Source organism: Mytilus trossulus, chromosome 2 (genome assembly GCF_036588685.1).
Source record: "Mytilus trossulus isolate FHL-02 chromosome 2, PNRI_Mtr1.1.1.hap1, whole genome shotgun sequence".
In the NCBI taxonomy this organism is placed as follows: Eukaryota; Metazoa; Mollusca; class Bivalvia; order Mytilida; family Mytilidae; genus Mytilus; species Mytilus trossulus.
This window is the reverse complement of record NC_086374.1, coordinates 86,091,489-86,110,076: the sequence shown is the minus strand read 5'-3', so window position 1 is coordinate 86,110,076 and position 18,588 is coordinate 86,091,489. Positions and strand designations below refer to the sequence as shown.

Below are 18,588 nucleotides of genomic sequence, written 5' to 3'. Positions count from 1 at the left end.
TGCCTGTGTAATGCATTACATTACACATTACTTTTTCAATAAAAACTAAAAACCACCACTGAATTAAAGTACCTGCTACACCTTATTTTCAGCCTGAATTTCATTGTATAATATGGTCATTTGATAAAGTCATAGGATGCAGTTTGCTCTGCTTTCAAAATCCTTGACAGTATGTTTGAATCAATCCTGGTTTCCTTACTGCATTCAGAAACTACTTGTATATATATTTTTTGTCTATAATTGAATTTAGTAGTGTCAATCCTTGTATGGTCTTTTTTTTTGGGTCACAGGTACTATGGGTAAAAAGGCATCAGATTCAATTAATTATAGTAAATATTAATTATGTTGGAAAAAAAGGGGGGGACTGGAATGATGTAATTTTTAATCATCACCATTGTTCTATATAATATATGAATTTGAATTCTTTGTATCATTATTTTTTCTTCATGTGAGTTATCAATTTGGATCTTGTTATATTTGTTGTACAGATTTTTTACAAATACTTTTGGTGTTCGTTGATTTCTGTGAAATACTAAAGTCATAGGATGCAGTTTGCTCTGCTTTCAAAATCCTTGACAGTATGTTTGAATCAATCCTGGTTTCCTTACTGCATTCAGAAACTACTTGTATATAATTTATTTGTCTATAATTGAATTTAGTAGTGTCAATCCTTGTATGGTTTTGGAATAAACAAATAAGCCTTTGGGTCACAGGTACTATAGGTAAAAAGGCATCAGATTCAATTAGTTATTGTAAATATTAATTATGTTGGAAAAAAAGGGGGGACTGGAATGATGTAATTTTTAATCATCACCATTGTTCTATATAATATATGAATTTGAATGCTTTGTATCATTATTTTTCTTCGTGTGGGTTATCAATTTGGATCTTGATATATTTGTTGTACAGATTTTTTACAAATACTTTTGGTGTTCATTGATTTCTGTGAAATACTAAAATACATGAAAGAAAATGGTCCATCTTTGAGATTGTCTGAATACTGCTCATGCAGGAGTCCTGTTTTCATTTCTTACATTGAGCAGTACTTGTGTGAATTTTTTCTTCCATTTTATTTTGTAATTTCTAAATTTTCTTCTGTTTACATACTAGTAATTGTGATTTCCATGGTACCTCTGTTAGAAAAAAAGAGTTGCATAAATGCAGTAGATTCAAATCAAAAACAAAGAATGAACTTTTGTTGATTGTTTCCCTCTCAAAAAGTACGATGAAAATGCTTATGTTAACCAAAAATCTATCATTTTGTTGAAGATTTTACCCGATGCAAATTTCCAAAGAATAAAAGTGCCCAAATTATCCCGAAAATCAAGCTGGTTGACCTTCAGTTATGTTACAAAGCCTACAACTGTCATGAGTTTTTTTGTTGATCTGGAAAACAAAGCAATAAGAGTAAGGTTGTTTGTGTTTTTTTCTAGCCAAATTGGTCTTATGTCAAAGCTTACATAAGATACAAGGAGTCTATTTTACACTTTACATGTTAACAGTAAGAAGGTATGAATGCTTATTAAGTCCAGTAAAACATATTTTATTTATTTTCAGGTGGGAGGTTCCAGTTTTGGTGTACCATAACATGTGTCCCAAGCAGAAATGTTGTTATAGTTTAGCATTGAGGTATATAATTGCATCTTGTGGACTAAAAAAATAAATGAATGTAAATTCTAGGCTAGTGTACTACACAAGTAAGTAGTTGCATACACAGGTTGGGGATTTCATTCACTCATGGGTCCAATTAGATGTCAAAATTGTGGTCTCCTCACTTGGCGGCATCCAATCAAAGTGGGGAAAATATTAATTTTTCTGTAAACAAAAATATCTTGATATTTTGATGGTAAGGTTCGGACAAGGCTCTAATTCACAAACATCCTTTATCTCTTGATTTTTGCCTAAAATTCTTGTTGGCTTTAAGCAGGATTCTGTAGGTGAGAATTAGATTGGTATCAGAGCATCACATTTTTTGCCTTATTTGCAATGCATTTATAAATTTTAAAATCTCCATGCTGGACAGACACCCAAATTTAAAGGTTTTCTATATATTTACATATGCACCCACACATCTTAGTATCTAAAACCATACATTTCATTTGTATATAAGCTTGAATGAATTTTCAAGAAAATAAAATCAGAAATCCATGAAATTTTAAAGATTTATTGTAAAATAACTGGTTTCTGCCACCTCGACTTGAGACAATGCAAGGGGAATAACTCTAGAGTTTTTTGCAGCAACAGTGGAAATCAAACTTGACCCTGCATTTCATTGCACATGGCTTGTTGTAAATTATAAGGTCCATATGAAGCCTAATCTTTATTATCTTGTCATTGTTTCAGGCAGACTCTACTAAAATCCTTCTTGGGAGCATATAAAAGAACCTGCTACCATTTGATAGAGCTAAGACTGTATATAATTTTATGAATTTGTAGAAAAAGGATATCACAAGTCTTTTGACAAATGTAATTAAGTTTTAAGTCTAATTTAGAATGAAATTCAAAACAGTGTGGCTAAAAAAACTAATCAGAAATAAAACGATGTTTTGATTTTAATCAATTATATAAATCAAAACATAAAGGTTATTCCTGATTAATTTTTGGAATTATTTTATAATTAAAGGTGTTAAGAAACCTTTGGTGACCCAACAGTTTAAATGTCTATCATAGGTATGTCACGAACAGTGGTTGTTACAGACAAACGTTCATGAAAATTGTCCCAGTCAATGGATTAATTTAATGTGTCAATCAATGGCCACAGCCACACTGTTTTGAATTTCATTCTAAAGATTTTTGACATAAAGGGTTCATCCTTAAAATCTACAAGATTGATAATGTAAATAGATCCGCATATCAGATGGTATTTGTTTATCATGAACTTTTTCATTTTTAACTTAAGACAAGTGGAACCATATGCAATAACTTACACACTATAAAGCACATTCATAAAATTACTTAAAATCTTGTTTCTTAACCCTTTCCTCCATGGATTTTTTTTTAAACATACTTGATTTGCATAGGAATTTTTTCAGTAAAAAAATCATCAGGTTTAAAGAGTTAAAGCATTGTGAAATCGAATATTTCATCAATGAAATTCAAGTCAGATATTCTCATGAATATCCTTTTTCATATTGGATGCAATTATTTTTAAAGTCTGATGCAGACATTTGGAATCAACGCATTTCAAATGAGGTACTACACAGGCGTCAAAAGGTATCATTATGGAGTAAACGGGGAGGCATTATTATTGAGGAAAGGGTTAACATGACTGATACATGTACATTTTTTTTTTATTAAGATTCATGATGATAATGCAAGATTTATTATATATCAAATTCCAAATATGCATCAGTTGTTTACACATTCATCAATACCCATAATGCATTGTACTGATATATATGCCCTGGTTCAAGAACAAAAACACAAGAATGAATTCATAATTTTCTGTATTTTCTTTTAAAGAATAATTACAGGTAACATAAATTATATTCTTCTTCTCAAAATACAATTGTTTAACAAACACGGTTATATTAAGAGCCTGGCTTTATATCACTATATAAATATTATGAAGTGAAATAAAATGCATGTAGAAAATAGAAGATGACTATCACAGATATATAAACTAATAACTCTGATTATAAGTATCAGAAATTAAGAACACTGTTCCCATCGTTTATAATTGCTCAGAACACACAGAGTCTATTGGTTAATTCATTTAAATTACACAATATGTTGATGACAAAAAATATGGTACCACTTAAGAGGAAATTGTAATAATAAACATGCAATTCGCTGTTTCAGAATCTAATGCATCCTGGGTAATATTTTCAAAATCATACACCAAAGCGTTATGATTGGTTTAAAACGTTATAAACAATGGAAATCAACCAATGACATAACGTTATTTTCACTTTGGGCTACGAACAATGAAATTACCCATGATGCTTAAGATTCTGAACGGCCAATTTCAACATAAAAGTTTCTCAAAGTGCCTTCCCTGATTAAAATTTACAGGTGTTTATGCATATCTTTTAGGTTTCACCAATATTTTATAAAGTTGTTCCATAAAAAGTTTAGTCATTTTAAAGTTAAATAAATATGTTTTCCTGATTTAAATATACTCGTATTTTGACCATACAATATTTATCAATAGTATACAATCATATTCATAAGTGTAATATACTGTAAATATTAATAGCTCACATGCCCAAAGTCTTCTTTAAATTTATTGATATGAAGGATATATTTGTTTATTCAAATACTCTTTATAAATAGTATATGTAGCAGATCATCTAATGAATTATCCCTGGCAAGTGATTGATTGAAATGTTAACAAAAGATTGTCACAACACTTCAAATTCTCTGTCTCAGTTACTAACAATACTTCTAGCTATAAGTTCTTTCATTATTTCATTACTTCCACCATAGATAGGTTGAACTCTGGCATCAACAAAGGCTCGTGCAATAGGATACTCCCACATGTAACCCCAGCCTCCGTGCATCTGCAGACATCTTGTTGCTACACTGTTTTGTAAATCTGATGCCCTATTAAAATAGTCAAATGAAATATTATTAGAGAGTTAATATTAATAATTTCCGTAAGGGCCATGAAATTGAAACAATAGTAAAATAAAATATTATTAGAGAGTTAATATTAATAATTTCTGTAAAGGCCATGAAATTGAAACAATAGTAAAATAAAATATTATTAGAGAGTTAATATTAATAATTCCAGTAAGGGCCATGAAATTGAAACAATAGTAAAATAAAATATTATTAGAGAGTTAATATTAATAATTCCAGTAAGGGCCATGAAATTGAAACAATAGTAAAATAAAATATTATTAGAGAGTTAATATTAATAATTCCAGTAAGGGCCATGAAATTGAAACAATAGTAAAATAAAATATTATTAGAGAGTTAATATTAATAATTCCAGTAAGGGCCATGAAATTGAAACAATAGTAAAATAAAATATTATTAGAGAGTTAATATTAATAATTCCAGTAAGGGCCATGAAATTGAAACAGAACAACATACTGAGTAACAACTAATTTATGTTGTTTATAGCAATTTTAAGATAATTTATTTATTTTATGCATCTTTGTTGATATATTTTTATGAAAAAGATCCTGTTAAGTAAATTCAGAAATTTTTGTGTTAATATTATTAAATTTTGAAAAATTACACAAATCCAGGATAAATAACATGCAAATAAAGCCTTCAAAATTAAACAATCATTTCTTTTAGTTTCAGAATAAACTGTAAATCTTAAGTACAATAAATATTCATAATATTTTCTTCCTGGTATTTATTAAAATTTTATAAGTTTATTTGAAGTAGTATTCAGATAAAGGATGCTAACTTTAATAAAGAGTCAGCTATTGTTTTTTACCCATGGGAGATAATTTGCTATTCACTTGATAGAATACAACTTTCCAGGGAGATAATTTGCTATTCACTTGATAGAATACAACTTTCCAGGGAGATAATTTGCTATTCACTTGATAGAATACAACTTTCCAGGGAGATAATTTGCTATTCACTTGATAGAATACAACTTTCCAGGGAGATAATTTGCTATTCACTTGATAGAATACAACTTTCCAGGGAGATAATTTGCTATTCACTTGATAGAATACAACTTTCCAGGGAGATAATTTGCTGTTCACTTGATAGAATACAACTTTCCAGGGAGATATTTTGCTGTTCACTTGATAGAATACAACTTTCCAGGGAGATAATTTGCTATTCACTTGATAGAATACAACTTTCCAGGGAGATAATTTGCTATTCACTTGAATTTGCTATTCACTTGATAGAATACAACTTTCCATTCACTTGATAGAATACAACTTTCCATTCACTTGATAGAATACAACTTTCCAGGGAGATAATTTGCTATTCACTTGATAGAATACAACTTTCCAGGGAGATAATTTGCTGTTCACTTGATAGAATACAACTTTCCAGGGAGATATTTTGCTGTTCACTTGATAGAATACAACTTTCCAGGGAGATAATTTGCTATTCACTTGATAGAATACAACTTTCCAGGGAGATAATTTGCTATTCACTTGAATTTGCTATTCACTTGATAGAATACAACTTTCCAGGGAGATAATTTGCTATTCAGTTGATAGAATACAACTTTCCAGGGAGATAATTTGCTATTCACTTGATAGAATACAACTTTCCAGGGAGATAATTTGCTATTCACTTGATAGAATACAACTTTCCAGGGAGATAATTTGCTATTCACTTGATAGAATACAACTTTCAAGGGAGATAATTTGCTATTCACTTGATAGAATACAACTTTCCAGGGAGATAATTTGCTGTTCACTTGATAAGATGCTTACTATAAACCTAAGTAAACAAAAGGAAACCATACAACACATTTTAAAAATTCCACATAAAATTAAGGGAGATAATTATCTGAATTAAAAAAAATGTTTGTGGCAATGAATTCAAAAATTATTTTCATGTGAACCATTTTATACTTCATTGCAATAACCCATTATGTTGTTCTTTTTAGGATTGTAGACAGCAGAACTGTTTATTTTTATGTTCCATGATGTTTTTTTTTCTATAGTATTCAAACTTGGTTATTTATAATTTACAAAAGGTGTTATGGTTTTACATTTTTTTTTGTGCATGATATATCAAATTTTGAAAAAAAGATCCCCCAAACCATATTTACCTCTGGGGAACCATATGATCATATTTATTTAATATCCACCAATACATTTCACCTTAATATATACAACTCAGCAAAAAGTTTGTAATAGGAAGTAAAGAAGTATAGTATCAACTGAATCAATTAGACCAACAATATACTGTCTCTACTAGAAACTTCTCTAAACCAGTTTAAGTGGTAAGCTGTGATTTAAACTGATCTTAAATGGACATGTGGTCAAGGAGAAATTTCATGACCAGTTTCAAATGATGTCTTACCAATATTTAGCCATTGAAGCCATGACATTATCCAGTCCTTTTTCATTATGTATCTCTAAACAATTGTCCATGAAGGCTCTTCCTACACTGATCTCTGTCTTCAACTCGGCTAGTTTATGTTGCATAGTCTGAAATTAAACATAATTTTTTCTATTGTTATTTAAACTGATTACCCAAGAGAAACATTTCTGTAACATATTTTTTGAAAGTTAGACAAAAGTTTTTTTGGGCTATAAAAAAACCTGGTATGATCAAAAATATTTTATATACAGCAGTCTCTGCTAAATGGCTTATCCATTAGCCATGTAAAATAAATAAAATTATCAGTTCACAATAAAATGATTTTATGCATTTCCTTGTTCCTATTTCGTCTGCCATTTGAGGCAGATAATTTTCAAACTAAACCTAACTGCAATAAAGTTGCTAATACTTTAAGAAATCTTAATTCAATGGATTTTTATCAAAATTGCATAAAAACTTGTATAATCAGCTGTTACAGATTTCTATTGATATTTTTGGTTTATATTATTTCTTTGATCCTGAGAATTTAAAAAATTGACATAAACTGTTATTTTCTTATTTACCTTTCAATTTTATCATAGAAAGAATTGGTTTATATCAAATTTTTAAAATATTGTTAACCATGAAAACATTTGAATAAAGAAGAAAAAACTTAAGATTCAAATTTCATAAACTTAAATGATTTACAATAAAGGTTGAAATATTTTTTTCTTCTTTAAATCTATTCCAGCATATCAAATAATTGCAAAGAAAAAGAGAGTTAAAGAAAAGTTATTCAGGGTACAGTTGGCATCAATGAGGAGATAATCAGAATTAATTATCTCCCTTGAATTCTCTTACCTGTAAGTGACTCAATGTTTTACCAAAAGCCTTCCTTGTTTTAACATAGTTTCTTGTTTCTTCAAACATAAATTCACATGAAGCCAGTCCCATTGCACCAATAAGAAGTCTTTCCTGAGGTAATTCTTGCATGAGGTAGTAGAAGCCTTTGTTTGCCTCTCCTAGTAAGGCTGATTTTGGTAATCGAATATCTTCAAAAAATAACTCTGCAGTGTCCTAGAAGAAATCAAGATTTTTATTTTCATTAATTTTCTTCTGTACTCTTTTTTACCTAATAAAATATATGTCTGTAAGTTTTTTTAAAATTACATCAACATTTTTTTTATCTTCAATATACATAAGCTATGCCATTATTCCAGTTCTTTTAGCAAAGATAAATTCTGTTGTTCATGATATGCATCAATCAATGCCATATGTTCTTATGTTTTTACACCACTCTCACAGGTGAGGTAAGGGGGGTATTAAGTGTACACAAACAAGTATAACCCAACCACATTCTTTTTTTTTGCCTGTTCAAGTCAGGAGCATTTTATTATGTGATTGTTGTGCATTACTGTCATTGGTTTTTCTTGTTTTAACTGTTCAAAATATGTCATTCAGGGCGTTTTTATAGCTGACTATACAGTATTGGTTTTGCTAATTGTTGAAGGTTGCTTGGTGACCTATAGCTACTAACATCAATGACAGGTGGATAGTTGTTCTGTGAGCAAACATACTTTATCTTCATACCTGAGCTTTAAAACCAATCTTCTCAAGTTTTCTTCCTTTAACGAATCCTTTCATGCCTTCCTCGACCAAAAACAGACTGATTCCGTGTGCAGCAGATTTGGCGGTAGGATTTGTGATTGCTACAACTATGACCACATCAGCCATCCAACCATTTGTTATGAAGACTTTACTGCCATTTAATATCCAGTCATCTCCATCCTGTTTAGCATTGGTCCTAATACCTTGAAGATCACTGAAAAATTAGAAAAAAACAACTTATTATTTTAAATTTAAATGCATTTATAGGTGTTTTTGATGCTTTATTGTACATTTAGATCAGTGGACACTTTCTATTACTGGAACGGACAAAATTTCTTTTGAACATAAAAAGTTAAAATAGCAATCATTCGATCACCTCAAATTTAAATTTTAGGGCCCCAACAAGTGCTTATATTAGAAGTTTAGTAGTATTTCTGTTTACATTTTCAATACCTCTTATAGTGCATGATGCAAAACTTTATTAAGCACTTCTAAAAATTGCAAAGATTAGATATGTATTTTAACTCGTCCTTTCTGCACAATACACTTGAATTTTGTTGTAAGATATTTGATTGATTAACTTTGTATTTTTTATGCTTACCTTCCTGCCCCCGGTTCTGACATAGCTATGGCACCAATACATGTTCCTGCTACCATTTTGGGTATAAACTTCTCTACTTGTTCTGGTGTACCGTAATGTGTTATATAGGGCATAACAATGTCAGAATGCAGAGTAAAACCAGGTCCGGAACAATTTACATACATCCTGCAAACAAATAAACATATATTGTTTCAGCAATATTACAACAAGAATTAAGTCATTATCTTTGAGGGGGGATAGGACCTTTATCGGGACTCGGGGATCGAGTGTTTTTAAGCACGGGATTTCGGGATTGACCCTTTTGAGTTTCGGGAATTCTTTATTCGAATTTCTGGACCTTTTTAAGTTTTTAAGTCTGGGATTTTGGGATTTCGTTTTGTTTTAAGCCCCAGATTTAGGGATCAGGACCCCTCCTATCCCCCTCATCTTTGAAAAGTAGAATGAGTTCATGAACTCTCAGTTTACTCATCTCCTTATTTTTCGATCGTAACAAAATAATTGTCCCTTTCTTGAATAAGAAACTTTTCTTTATTTGGTTATATCATTTGTATTCTGTTTGTTATCAAAGGATCTTGGTTCCATTCCTTCATTGACTTGTGTCAGTCTGATAAAATATTTAATTTCAATAAAAAAAATAAAAATGGTGTGGTTCAATGTAAAGTTAATCAGGGAAAAACTTGTTGGTTGTCTCTTCACTCCCCCTTCTATTTTTTTCTTTAATAGAGTCTTATTGGTATTAAGATAATTGACATCTGCCATGGTTACAAAATCTTTTAAGCTTCATTCTAAAATGTGTTTTAAAGCTATTTTTATTGTGTGAAATCTCTTTTGACTATTGGACAAGATCATAGGGTAGCTAATATATTCTGCTGTTGTCTGCTCTATGGTCAAGTTGTTGTCTCTTTGACACATTCCCCTTTTCCATTCTCAATTTTATTTGATGTTAATATACCCTACATCTTTACCTTATGTATTGCAAAAAAAGATGTACATGTACTGTGAATTCATTACTATTCATGGATTTTGTAGGTAGAAATTAAACCACAAATTGAAATGTTCAATAGTGTACAAATTCTCTAAAAAGGTCAATATATAGAACTTTTATGGCACAATAATCAAATATTGACCAACATACAATTCATTCACCATCAATGAAATTCAATACCCTTTTAAATAAATGAACATGCTGTAATTGATTGTAAAGTCTGCAACAACTTAAATGGTTTACTTTTTTTTAAATTGTTATTTAGATGGAGAGTTGTCTCATTGGCACTCACACCACATCTTCCTATATCTAAGTATTGATTTGTCTTGTGTAGCCTACTCCCTGTTGTAGGATTGATGACTTACTGTTCCTCACATGTGATAGCAGTTGATGTATGATTGATGACTTACTGTTCCTCCCATGTGATAGCAGTTGATGTATGATTGATGACTTACTGTTCGTCCCATGTGATAGCAGTAAATGTTGTATGATTGATGACTTACTGTTCCTCCCATGTGCATAGCAGTTAATGTTGTATGATTGACAACTTACTGTTCCTCCCATGTGATAGCAGTTAATGTTGTATGATTGATGACTAACTGTTCCTCCCATGTGATAGCAGTTAATTTTGTATGATTGATGACTTACTGTTCCTCCTATGTGATAGCAGTTAATGTTGTATGATTGATGACTTACTGTTCCTCCCACGTGATAGCAGTTAATGTTGTGATTGATGACTTACTGCTCCTCCCATGTGATAGCAGTTAATGTTGTATGATTGATGACTTACTGTTTCTCCCATGTGATAGCAGTTAATCTTGTATGATTGAAGACTTACTGTTCTTCCCATGTGATAGCAGTTAATGTTGTATGATTGATGACTTACTGTTCCTCCCATGTGATAGCAGTTGACAGAACATCTCCACCAACACCACCAAACTTCTCAGGTGTGTTCACTCCTAGTAATCCATTGGATCCAGCTTTCTCCCAAACCTAAACAAAAGTCAAAATGTTATTAACTGGGAGGTTAATGATTCAGGTTTTGTTTATCTTATTGGTTTATGTGTCAATGTTAAGAACAACTCATCAATCTTTTTCAAAATTCTTTCTTATGCCTAACTACATGTAGTTAACAACTAAAGTCTATGTTAAGAAGCAATCTATGGGAGATTTAGACACCACATGATTTGTTCTCCATTGGTTAATAGAAGTGGACAGGAAGTTAGAATAATTCTCTAACCTAAGAAAATAAAATCATTGGTAGTAGGGTAAAATGTGTTATATATTTAATGGTATCAAATTAAAAGCTTTTTTTTTTAAATATTTTACAGGACATAAAATTGTGCCAAGCCCAGAAAGACTTTGTTTTTAACAACTTTATATTCCAATACTAACCTCTCTGCTGAGCTGTCCTTCTTTTTCCCATCTGAATAAAAAGATAAGGTTATTATCAATAGTCCTACAAATTACAGCATGACAAATGGGAGTTGTCTTAACAATCTGTTATTTCCAAAGTAGAAAATAATTACCTTAGTAATGGATTACACCCTCGAAGAGAATCATCAATAGCTTAAATACCAATGACTGGTTGTATGGCATATTTAAGGAAGTATCAGAGAAGATATTTCAGGTGTTTCTTATTTATCAAATTAAATGTTATGAATTTTTACTGAAATCACTCAAATGAATGCAGGGTTTTGAGTTTTCCTTTTATTAGAATACATTTTTAATTCTCATATGTACACAGTAGTTTTGTAATTATTCCCTTCAACCACTTACAAATGTACATATTTTAGACTTAGTATCTTCAAAAATATTTGTTACAATTATACATGTAACATAGATTGAAAGGTAGCAATTAAAGTGGAAATAATTTGTTCAGATTTTCTGAATAGAAATACCAGATTAAAATATGGTAGGATATTATAATATTTTTTTAAAGAAGCAGAGTACCATACCCTTCTTAAGGAAGCTAGCTTGTCCTGTTTTGAATCTTTTGTCAAGATTTTCAGAATCCTCTGGTTTTATCCATTTGAATGCCTTTAAAAAATTTGCAAGGTAACCCCCATTTTTCTTTTTGTAAATCTTTCACATGTATAATGATAAGCCATCTTTAAAAGTTTTATAAAATTTTAGTCACTTTTTAACAGTTTTTGAGAACTTTAACTTGTCAATGATAAAGCTATGAAAAGTCAAGAGAAAATATTTTCCAGCCAAAATTTCAATGGCGAATATCTGGAAAACAAGCCCGGTGACCTATATATTTGTTTTGCTCTTTGGATTCCTTTATTAATCCCCTATTAATATAAACTAGTGTTTTGAAAGTTAATTACTTTGAAACTTTGCCAACTCCTTATGGAATAAATAAATGCTAACTTTACAGAATTCAATGTTTTACCGTATATCTTAAAATGTACATCCATGACATCTATTTACATGTATGCATCTTCAATCTAAATGTATCTTACTTTGAGTGATGAGGAAGCACTTCTTCCTGGAAAAATCGTCTTACATTCTCTCTGAACATGTCGTGTTCTTCAGAAAATATTCTTCTGTTCCCAACGGCCATCATGTTATCAGCTTGGGCAATTTCTGGACGAGATAAATTTCCAGTCCATCTGAAAATATATATAATAATTAATCATCATGCAAATTTAAATTCAAAATTCAAATTCTTTAAAAAAAAAAAAACAATGCTGGCAAGAACAATTGACTGATTTTTTTATGGCTGCATAATACTATTAACATGTTTAATTTATACCCAATTAGGTTCCTGTTATTACATGTAATTTATACCCAGTTAGGTTCCTGCTAATAAGTGGTTCTCATTGGTTGCTTATTTTTTTCTTTTCACAAATCAGTTATTTAATTTTCCCTGAATTGTTTCACGTTTGTCATGTCAGTCTTTTAAAGCAGACAATACATTTTGGGTGTTGCTCATAATCAAAGGCTGTACAGAGACCTTCATGTATAGTTGCTTTAAGTACACATGACATCATATGAACTTTGGTAGATAGATGTTTCATCGGCAGTCATAAAATAAGTAGCCCCACAGGACGCAATTACTACTGGACACAATTATGAACGATTTCCAATGTTTGCCCTCTGAGATCGTATTTATTTAAAAACCCTATTAAAATTCCCTTGTTTTTATGATAATAGAATTTATGTGCACTTGGTGAATGTTGATGACGATGACAAAATCATTCTGAAAATATTATAAGAACGACAATCTGGCCTGCAAGTTTTATAAAAAACATAAAGGTATGTGCTCTTAAATTAAATGTTGAAGTTGGTCGTTATCTAAATACTCAAAGAGAAAACAGAATTTGTATGTGTTGTAATATGAATGTTTTAGAGGACGAGTATCATTTTGTTTTATCATGTCCAGCGTATATAGATCTGTGCGTATAGAATTTTTACCTTTTATCTACTGTTCTTGGCCAAATCAGCACAAGTTAGATAATTTAATACAAGCTCGTTCTAAATCTCTGACAGTAAAACTATGTAACTATTTAAATGCAGCTTGGAAAATTAGATCACATATATTGTCATAATATTATTGTATACTCTGTAACTACTGTTCTCTGCAGGCCTCTACAATAACTTTTTTTTCAACTTGTCCAGTAGGACAAGTACATACCAAAACTTACTTGTCCGAATGAAATTGTAACTTGTCCAAAAAAAATCTTAATAATAACCTTTTTTGCATTTCAAGTTGATTCAAGGAACAAAATGAATTAAAAAAAATGAACAGAATTTGATTTATATCCTTTGAAATACTTTTAAAAGATATGAGCCATGAACAACTGAATTTAGTTGTGTCACAGGACTTAGGTTCTAGTTTTTATCAATGCTAAAGTCTCATCATACTTTAGTTTAAACATATTTATTTATAGTGGATTGGGAAACAAGTTTTTGCAACTTATATTAATCCCTTTCCACTTTGAGGGTGCGAGTGCTGCCTTGTAGCGGCATTAGCCTAACTCTTTTTCGAAATCTACAAGGGTGTCTTTAACGTGCAAGAGATGTGTCTCTCTCTTAACACGGGTCAGTCATTTATCGTCCCTTTCCGATGGACTATCATTGTTTCCTCAAGACCATACTCGCAGATGGTGTTATCATACTTTGCACATGAGGCACCATCTGATTGGCCTCTAAATGTACACTCATTGGATTTTTATCCTATTTTTTTTTAAGTGGAAACAAGTTTATTGAAATGCAATCAATAAAAAGAATATGAGGTATGATTGTCAATGAGACAAAAGACCAAATGACACAGAAATTAACAACTATAGGTCACTGCATTGCAAGTATTGTTTTTTCTACATAAAGATCAAACATGATTTGATGATTTTTATTGTAAATAATTTCCTCACTCTTATTTAAAAAATAGGGTATGGACATTGGTATTATTTATTATAAAGCAACAAAATAAGGTAGGAAAAGAGGTTCTGATTTGTCTTGGTCTAGAAATGTCTACTGCTTTGCCAAACTGTCTATTAATCATGTCTATGAAATACATGTATGTCTCCTACGGTGCCCAACTGTCTATTAAACTTGGAGCCAAATCATTTCCGAGCTGGTGACGAACTGTCTTGTAAAGTTACCTTATCTAAAAAGCGCATGGTTGAATGGGATCGGTAAGACTGGTTTCCAAGAAAAATGTGCTTTTTACCTGTTAAAAGTACTTGACAAAGAACCAGTTTTAAATTATCGATTGCAAGTCTGAGGGGTCTTGAGAAATAAAAAGTTACTTTCAGTTTAAAAAGGAAAGATGTCAAACAAATCTTCTTTTCTTGTTTTTTTTATTAATAATTATACTTTGTTCATCAAAGTTGGATTAAAATTCATTTTCTGCAGAATGATTCTACTTGTCCCATCGGTCAAGCATTGGTATAGCTTTTACTTGTACAAACTTTTTTACCTCTGGTACCGGACAATCGGACAAGCATTATTGTCGAGGCCTGCTCTGCTGTCTTTTGTTTGTCATATATTGTATATATTTTTGTTTGCCATAGCATGTATATGCTTCTTGCAAATAAAGTATTCATTCATTCATTGCCTTCTTTTGTTAATATATAGAATGAAAAATATCTCCTGACGTTTTTTAGACTCTTGTGACCCTATTTATGGTCAAAGAAATTATGTTAATTTTAGTGAAAAGTCCAGAAAACTTCGAAAGGAATGTTGACCTATATAAAAAAAAAATCATAGATGAATGATAAGTACACCACTGAAATAGATACTCTTATATTTAGTGCTCCTTTAAAAGAGGAACTTACACAAAAACAAAAAAAATCAGAAATGTTTCCTTTACACATGACTGACATTTCGTCTGCAACCACTGCTGAAGTAATTGAAGTAAAAAACAAACTTGTGCCTCTTATTTTCCTATGAAAATGTGTGTTGAGTGAGATAAAGATTAATGTATGCTTTATCTAGACTGTTGTCATTGATTTTTCTGCAAGATATATCAATATAGTGCTGTTCGGAATTGCGTCCATACTGTATGTGGTTCTCTTGACCCATTAAACGAGGTCACACAAATCCTACTAAATTATCCTAACGTGAATAAAAATTTATGTGGGATATGATGCAAAATGGAAAGCCTTTATACATTTTAAATTCCATACCCATGCATGGTATAAACAATTCAAGAAAAGTAGTCTACATAAAACAAGCTTAATCACAGTTCAAATATCGTTCGTAATTCAATGTGTCCAGTGATGCTAACACCTTTTTATAGTTTTTATGGTCACAGACATACCTACCAACTTTTGAGAATGCCCATGGGGGTTTTAGCGCGCGACAACAATTTCAAAGGTTACAATTCTTTGCGACGACTATTTTGCGCGTGCTGTTTTGTGGTCTAGAAAAAGTGTCATATTTGTAAGAGGAGCTTACATGCCTTTTTCTTAAGTTTATTTGTATGGTTAAGGTTATAATATCAGCAGAAAATATGAACAAGAAGCTGTAAGACCAGGAATTATTTTTATGTGCAAGGATGCAAAATGGTTGTTGACTTTTACAATTCAAAATTATACACAAAGAAGGACCTTTATCAGGTTGGTAATAACACCTAGGGATACCCCCTCCATGTAAGGACATTAAAAACCACTTTTTAAGTACAGATGAGCACACATTCATATCATTTGAAGAAACTTTTCCCAAAGAACTATACATCTTATGCTCTATCTGGTATTATATGGTCAACACATGAATTGAGATATGTTCTTTGCCTTATATCTTCTTTATTATTCAAAATAATAGGACCCTTCATTTAGAAAAGCTGTTCCAAATATAATGTCTGAATTCCCCATTTATAAATTAATAAATCTTCATTTTTCTATTTTATTAATTTTTACAAGAGTGACCCCTTGACTAAGGGTAGTCCTTCATTTAAGTGATTCCTCATGTTGATGTGGGTGGGTGGGTGGGGGGGGGGGGGGTCCATTTGAAAAATAATGAATAGTACATTATATTTTAAATGATTAAATACATAAATAAAATTATGTTACAGCAAGTGTAATGTCAATAAATTTATTAGTGAATAAACTACTATTTATTATCTTCATGGTCTTACTGCATCATTGAAATTTGTCAATCAGCCATGCTTTTATTCTTATTCTGTGTAAGAACCTCCTTGCAGTTGAAAAAGCATTTGCCATGTTCACGTTTTTGCTATTCTGACCACCAACAAACAGGAATACAACACAAGTTCAATATCTAGCATGTTAGAATAATCTTGAGAGAAAACGTTTTTGATTGGCTGATTAATTTGATCATGAGAAACATACAATTTGATTGGCTGAACAAGATTGTCCGCCATTGGACACAGTTCAAAATCGGGAACAACAATATTTTTCGTGTAGATTTTCACCAAATCGTGTTTTAGAGGGTTTTTCAGGAAAACGATCGTGCAATCGTGACAAAGGGTCAAAATTGTGTAGTACACGCCTAAATCGTGAAAGTTGGCAGGTATAGTTTTTATGGTCACAGACTAAACCTGTTATTTGATGCTGACACTGAAATTTTTAAGCAATGAAATTGAGTTATCTTTCTCTAAATGAAATTTATATATGTAAATTAATTTGAAAGTTAATTCTTATTCTATGTTGGAAATAATTAAACAGTTAGATACTGTAATACATGTACTAATTCAGTTTAAATATATGCCACACTGCCCAAACAGTAAATAACTTCAGATAGAGAAAGGACTACTGAAAACCCAAAGAAGAAGAACAGGTAACAGCTACGAATGACACCCCTGACGCTATGAAAAGTTATCTTACCATTTTTATTATGCCTTTTTACCAGTTATGTAAACTAAAATATTTGGTGGCCCCAGTGAAAAGGTTTACATCCTATTGTTATTTTACTTCTTAAAAGAATATGTAAATACCATATAAATGCAAAATAACTGTATAATGTCTTTTTAAAAAATTTTGCTCGATCAAATTATGTTATTTTTTTGTGTAATTTTTTTAATGTGTTACGTGTTTGACAGTTTTGGACTTTGACCTGGTCCACGGTGTGTGTGTTTTGGGGAAAAAAATACGCGTAAGTGATATTAGATTTATAAATGACCTTTTCTGTTGGTTTGATAAACCTGTAGCAGAAATACATGAAGTCGTATTTAAGTTTTTCAAGACATGGGTCAAGTTTTGAGTCAATTTTCCAAGCGAAGTCATCGTGTTGTTCTCCCTGGCGTCTGTTAATCACTGTCGAGATAACGCTTAATTCTTGGTCACAAAGTTCTTAAAAGATAAAGGTATAGTAAGATTAGTGCTCGACAGTACCATTTTAGAAACAGCTATCCTTATATATAAAATGTAAAATGACAACGCACCACAACGAATTTAGTTTACACCATGAAAGAGATCTCCATAATTGAATAATATTAAGAGTTCACCATTATTTAAGATCATAAAAACTTATCTTTGGAAATTTAATTTAATTTAGACAAAACTTGTCTTAAACCACATTGCCGTCTGACCTATCTACTGTACGGTCTTAAATGAAATATTTGCATTTTCCTTGTGATATTGGTCAGCACCAGGAACATATATATTAACAGTTCAAGTAGATATTCTGTTCCCAGGTCAGCACATAGCTGGGAGTCCCGGACGTTAGCTTCATCCCACCAACCAATTTTAGATATGAGCCCATCATGATCACCCGCGGCCAGTTTCCTTCCGTGTTGTGTGTTGCAGTTTAGTTTTATTATATTGTGTTTGTATACCTTTTTTGTTTTGGCCGTTGCGTTGTCAGTTTATTTTCGAATAACGAGTTTGAATGTCCCTTTTGTATCGTTCGGATTTGCCTCTCTTTTTTAACAAATACGTTGTTTGCCTGCAGAGTGAACTTATTATTTCAACGAACCAACGCTTTACCAAAAAGAGAATTCCGAGAATCAGATCATATCATAGTTATC

At 31.2% G+C, this 18,588-nt stretch overlaps 1 protein-coding gene across 1 annotated transcript; it reads right to left on the bottom strand.

The window, feature by feature from the left end:
- Positions 1–3,429: 3,429 nt before the first annotated feature.
- LOC134708219 (long-chain specific acyl-CoA dehydrogenase, mitochondrial-like) lies at positions 3,430–17,901 on the bottom strand. The gene is made up of 9 exons (XM_063568597.1): positions 17,742–17,901; positions 12,620–12,769; positions 11,547–11,577; positions 11,038–11,144; positions 9,167–9,331; positions 8,548–8,779; positions 7,819–8,034; positions 6,958–7,085; positions 3,430–4,545 (listed from the first exon to the last, which is right to left on the bottom strand). The coding sequence occupies exons 1-9, from the start codon at positions 17,843–17,845 to the stop codon at positions 4,368–4,370; spliced, it is 1,311 nt and encodes a 436-aa protein (XP_063424667.1). The 5' UTR covers positions 17,846–17,901; the 3' UTR covers positions 3,430–4,367.
- Between the last annotated feature and the right edge of the window lie 687 nt (positions 17,902–18,588).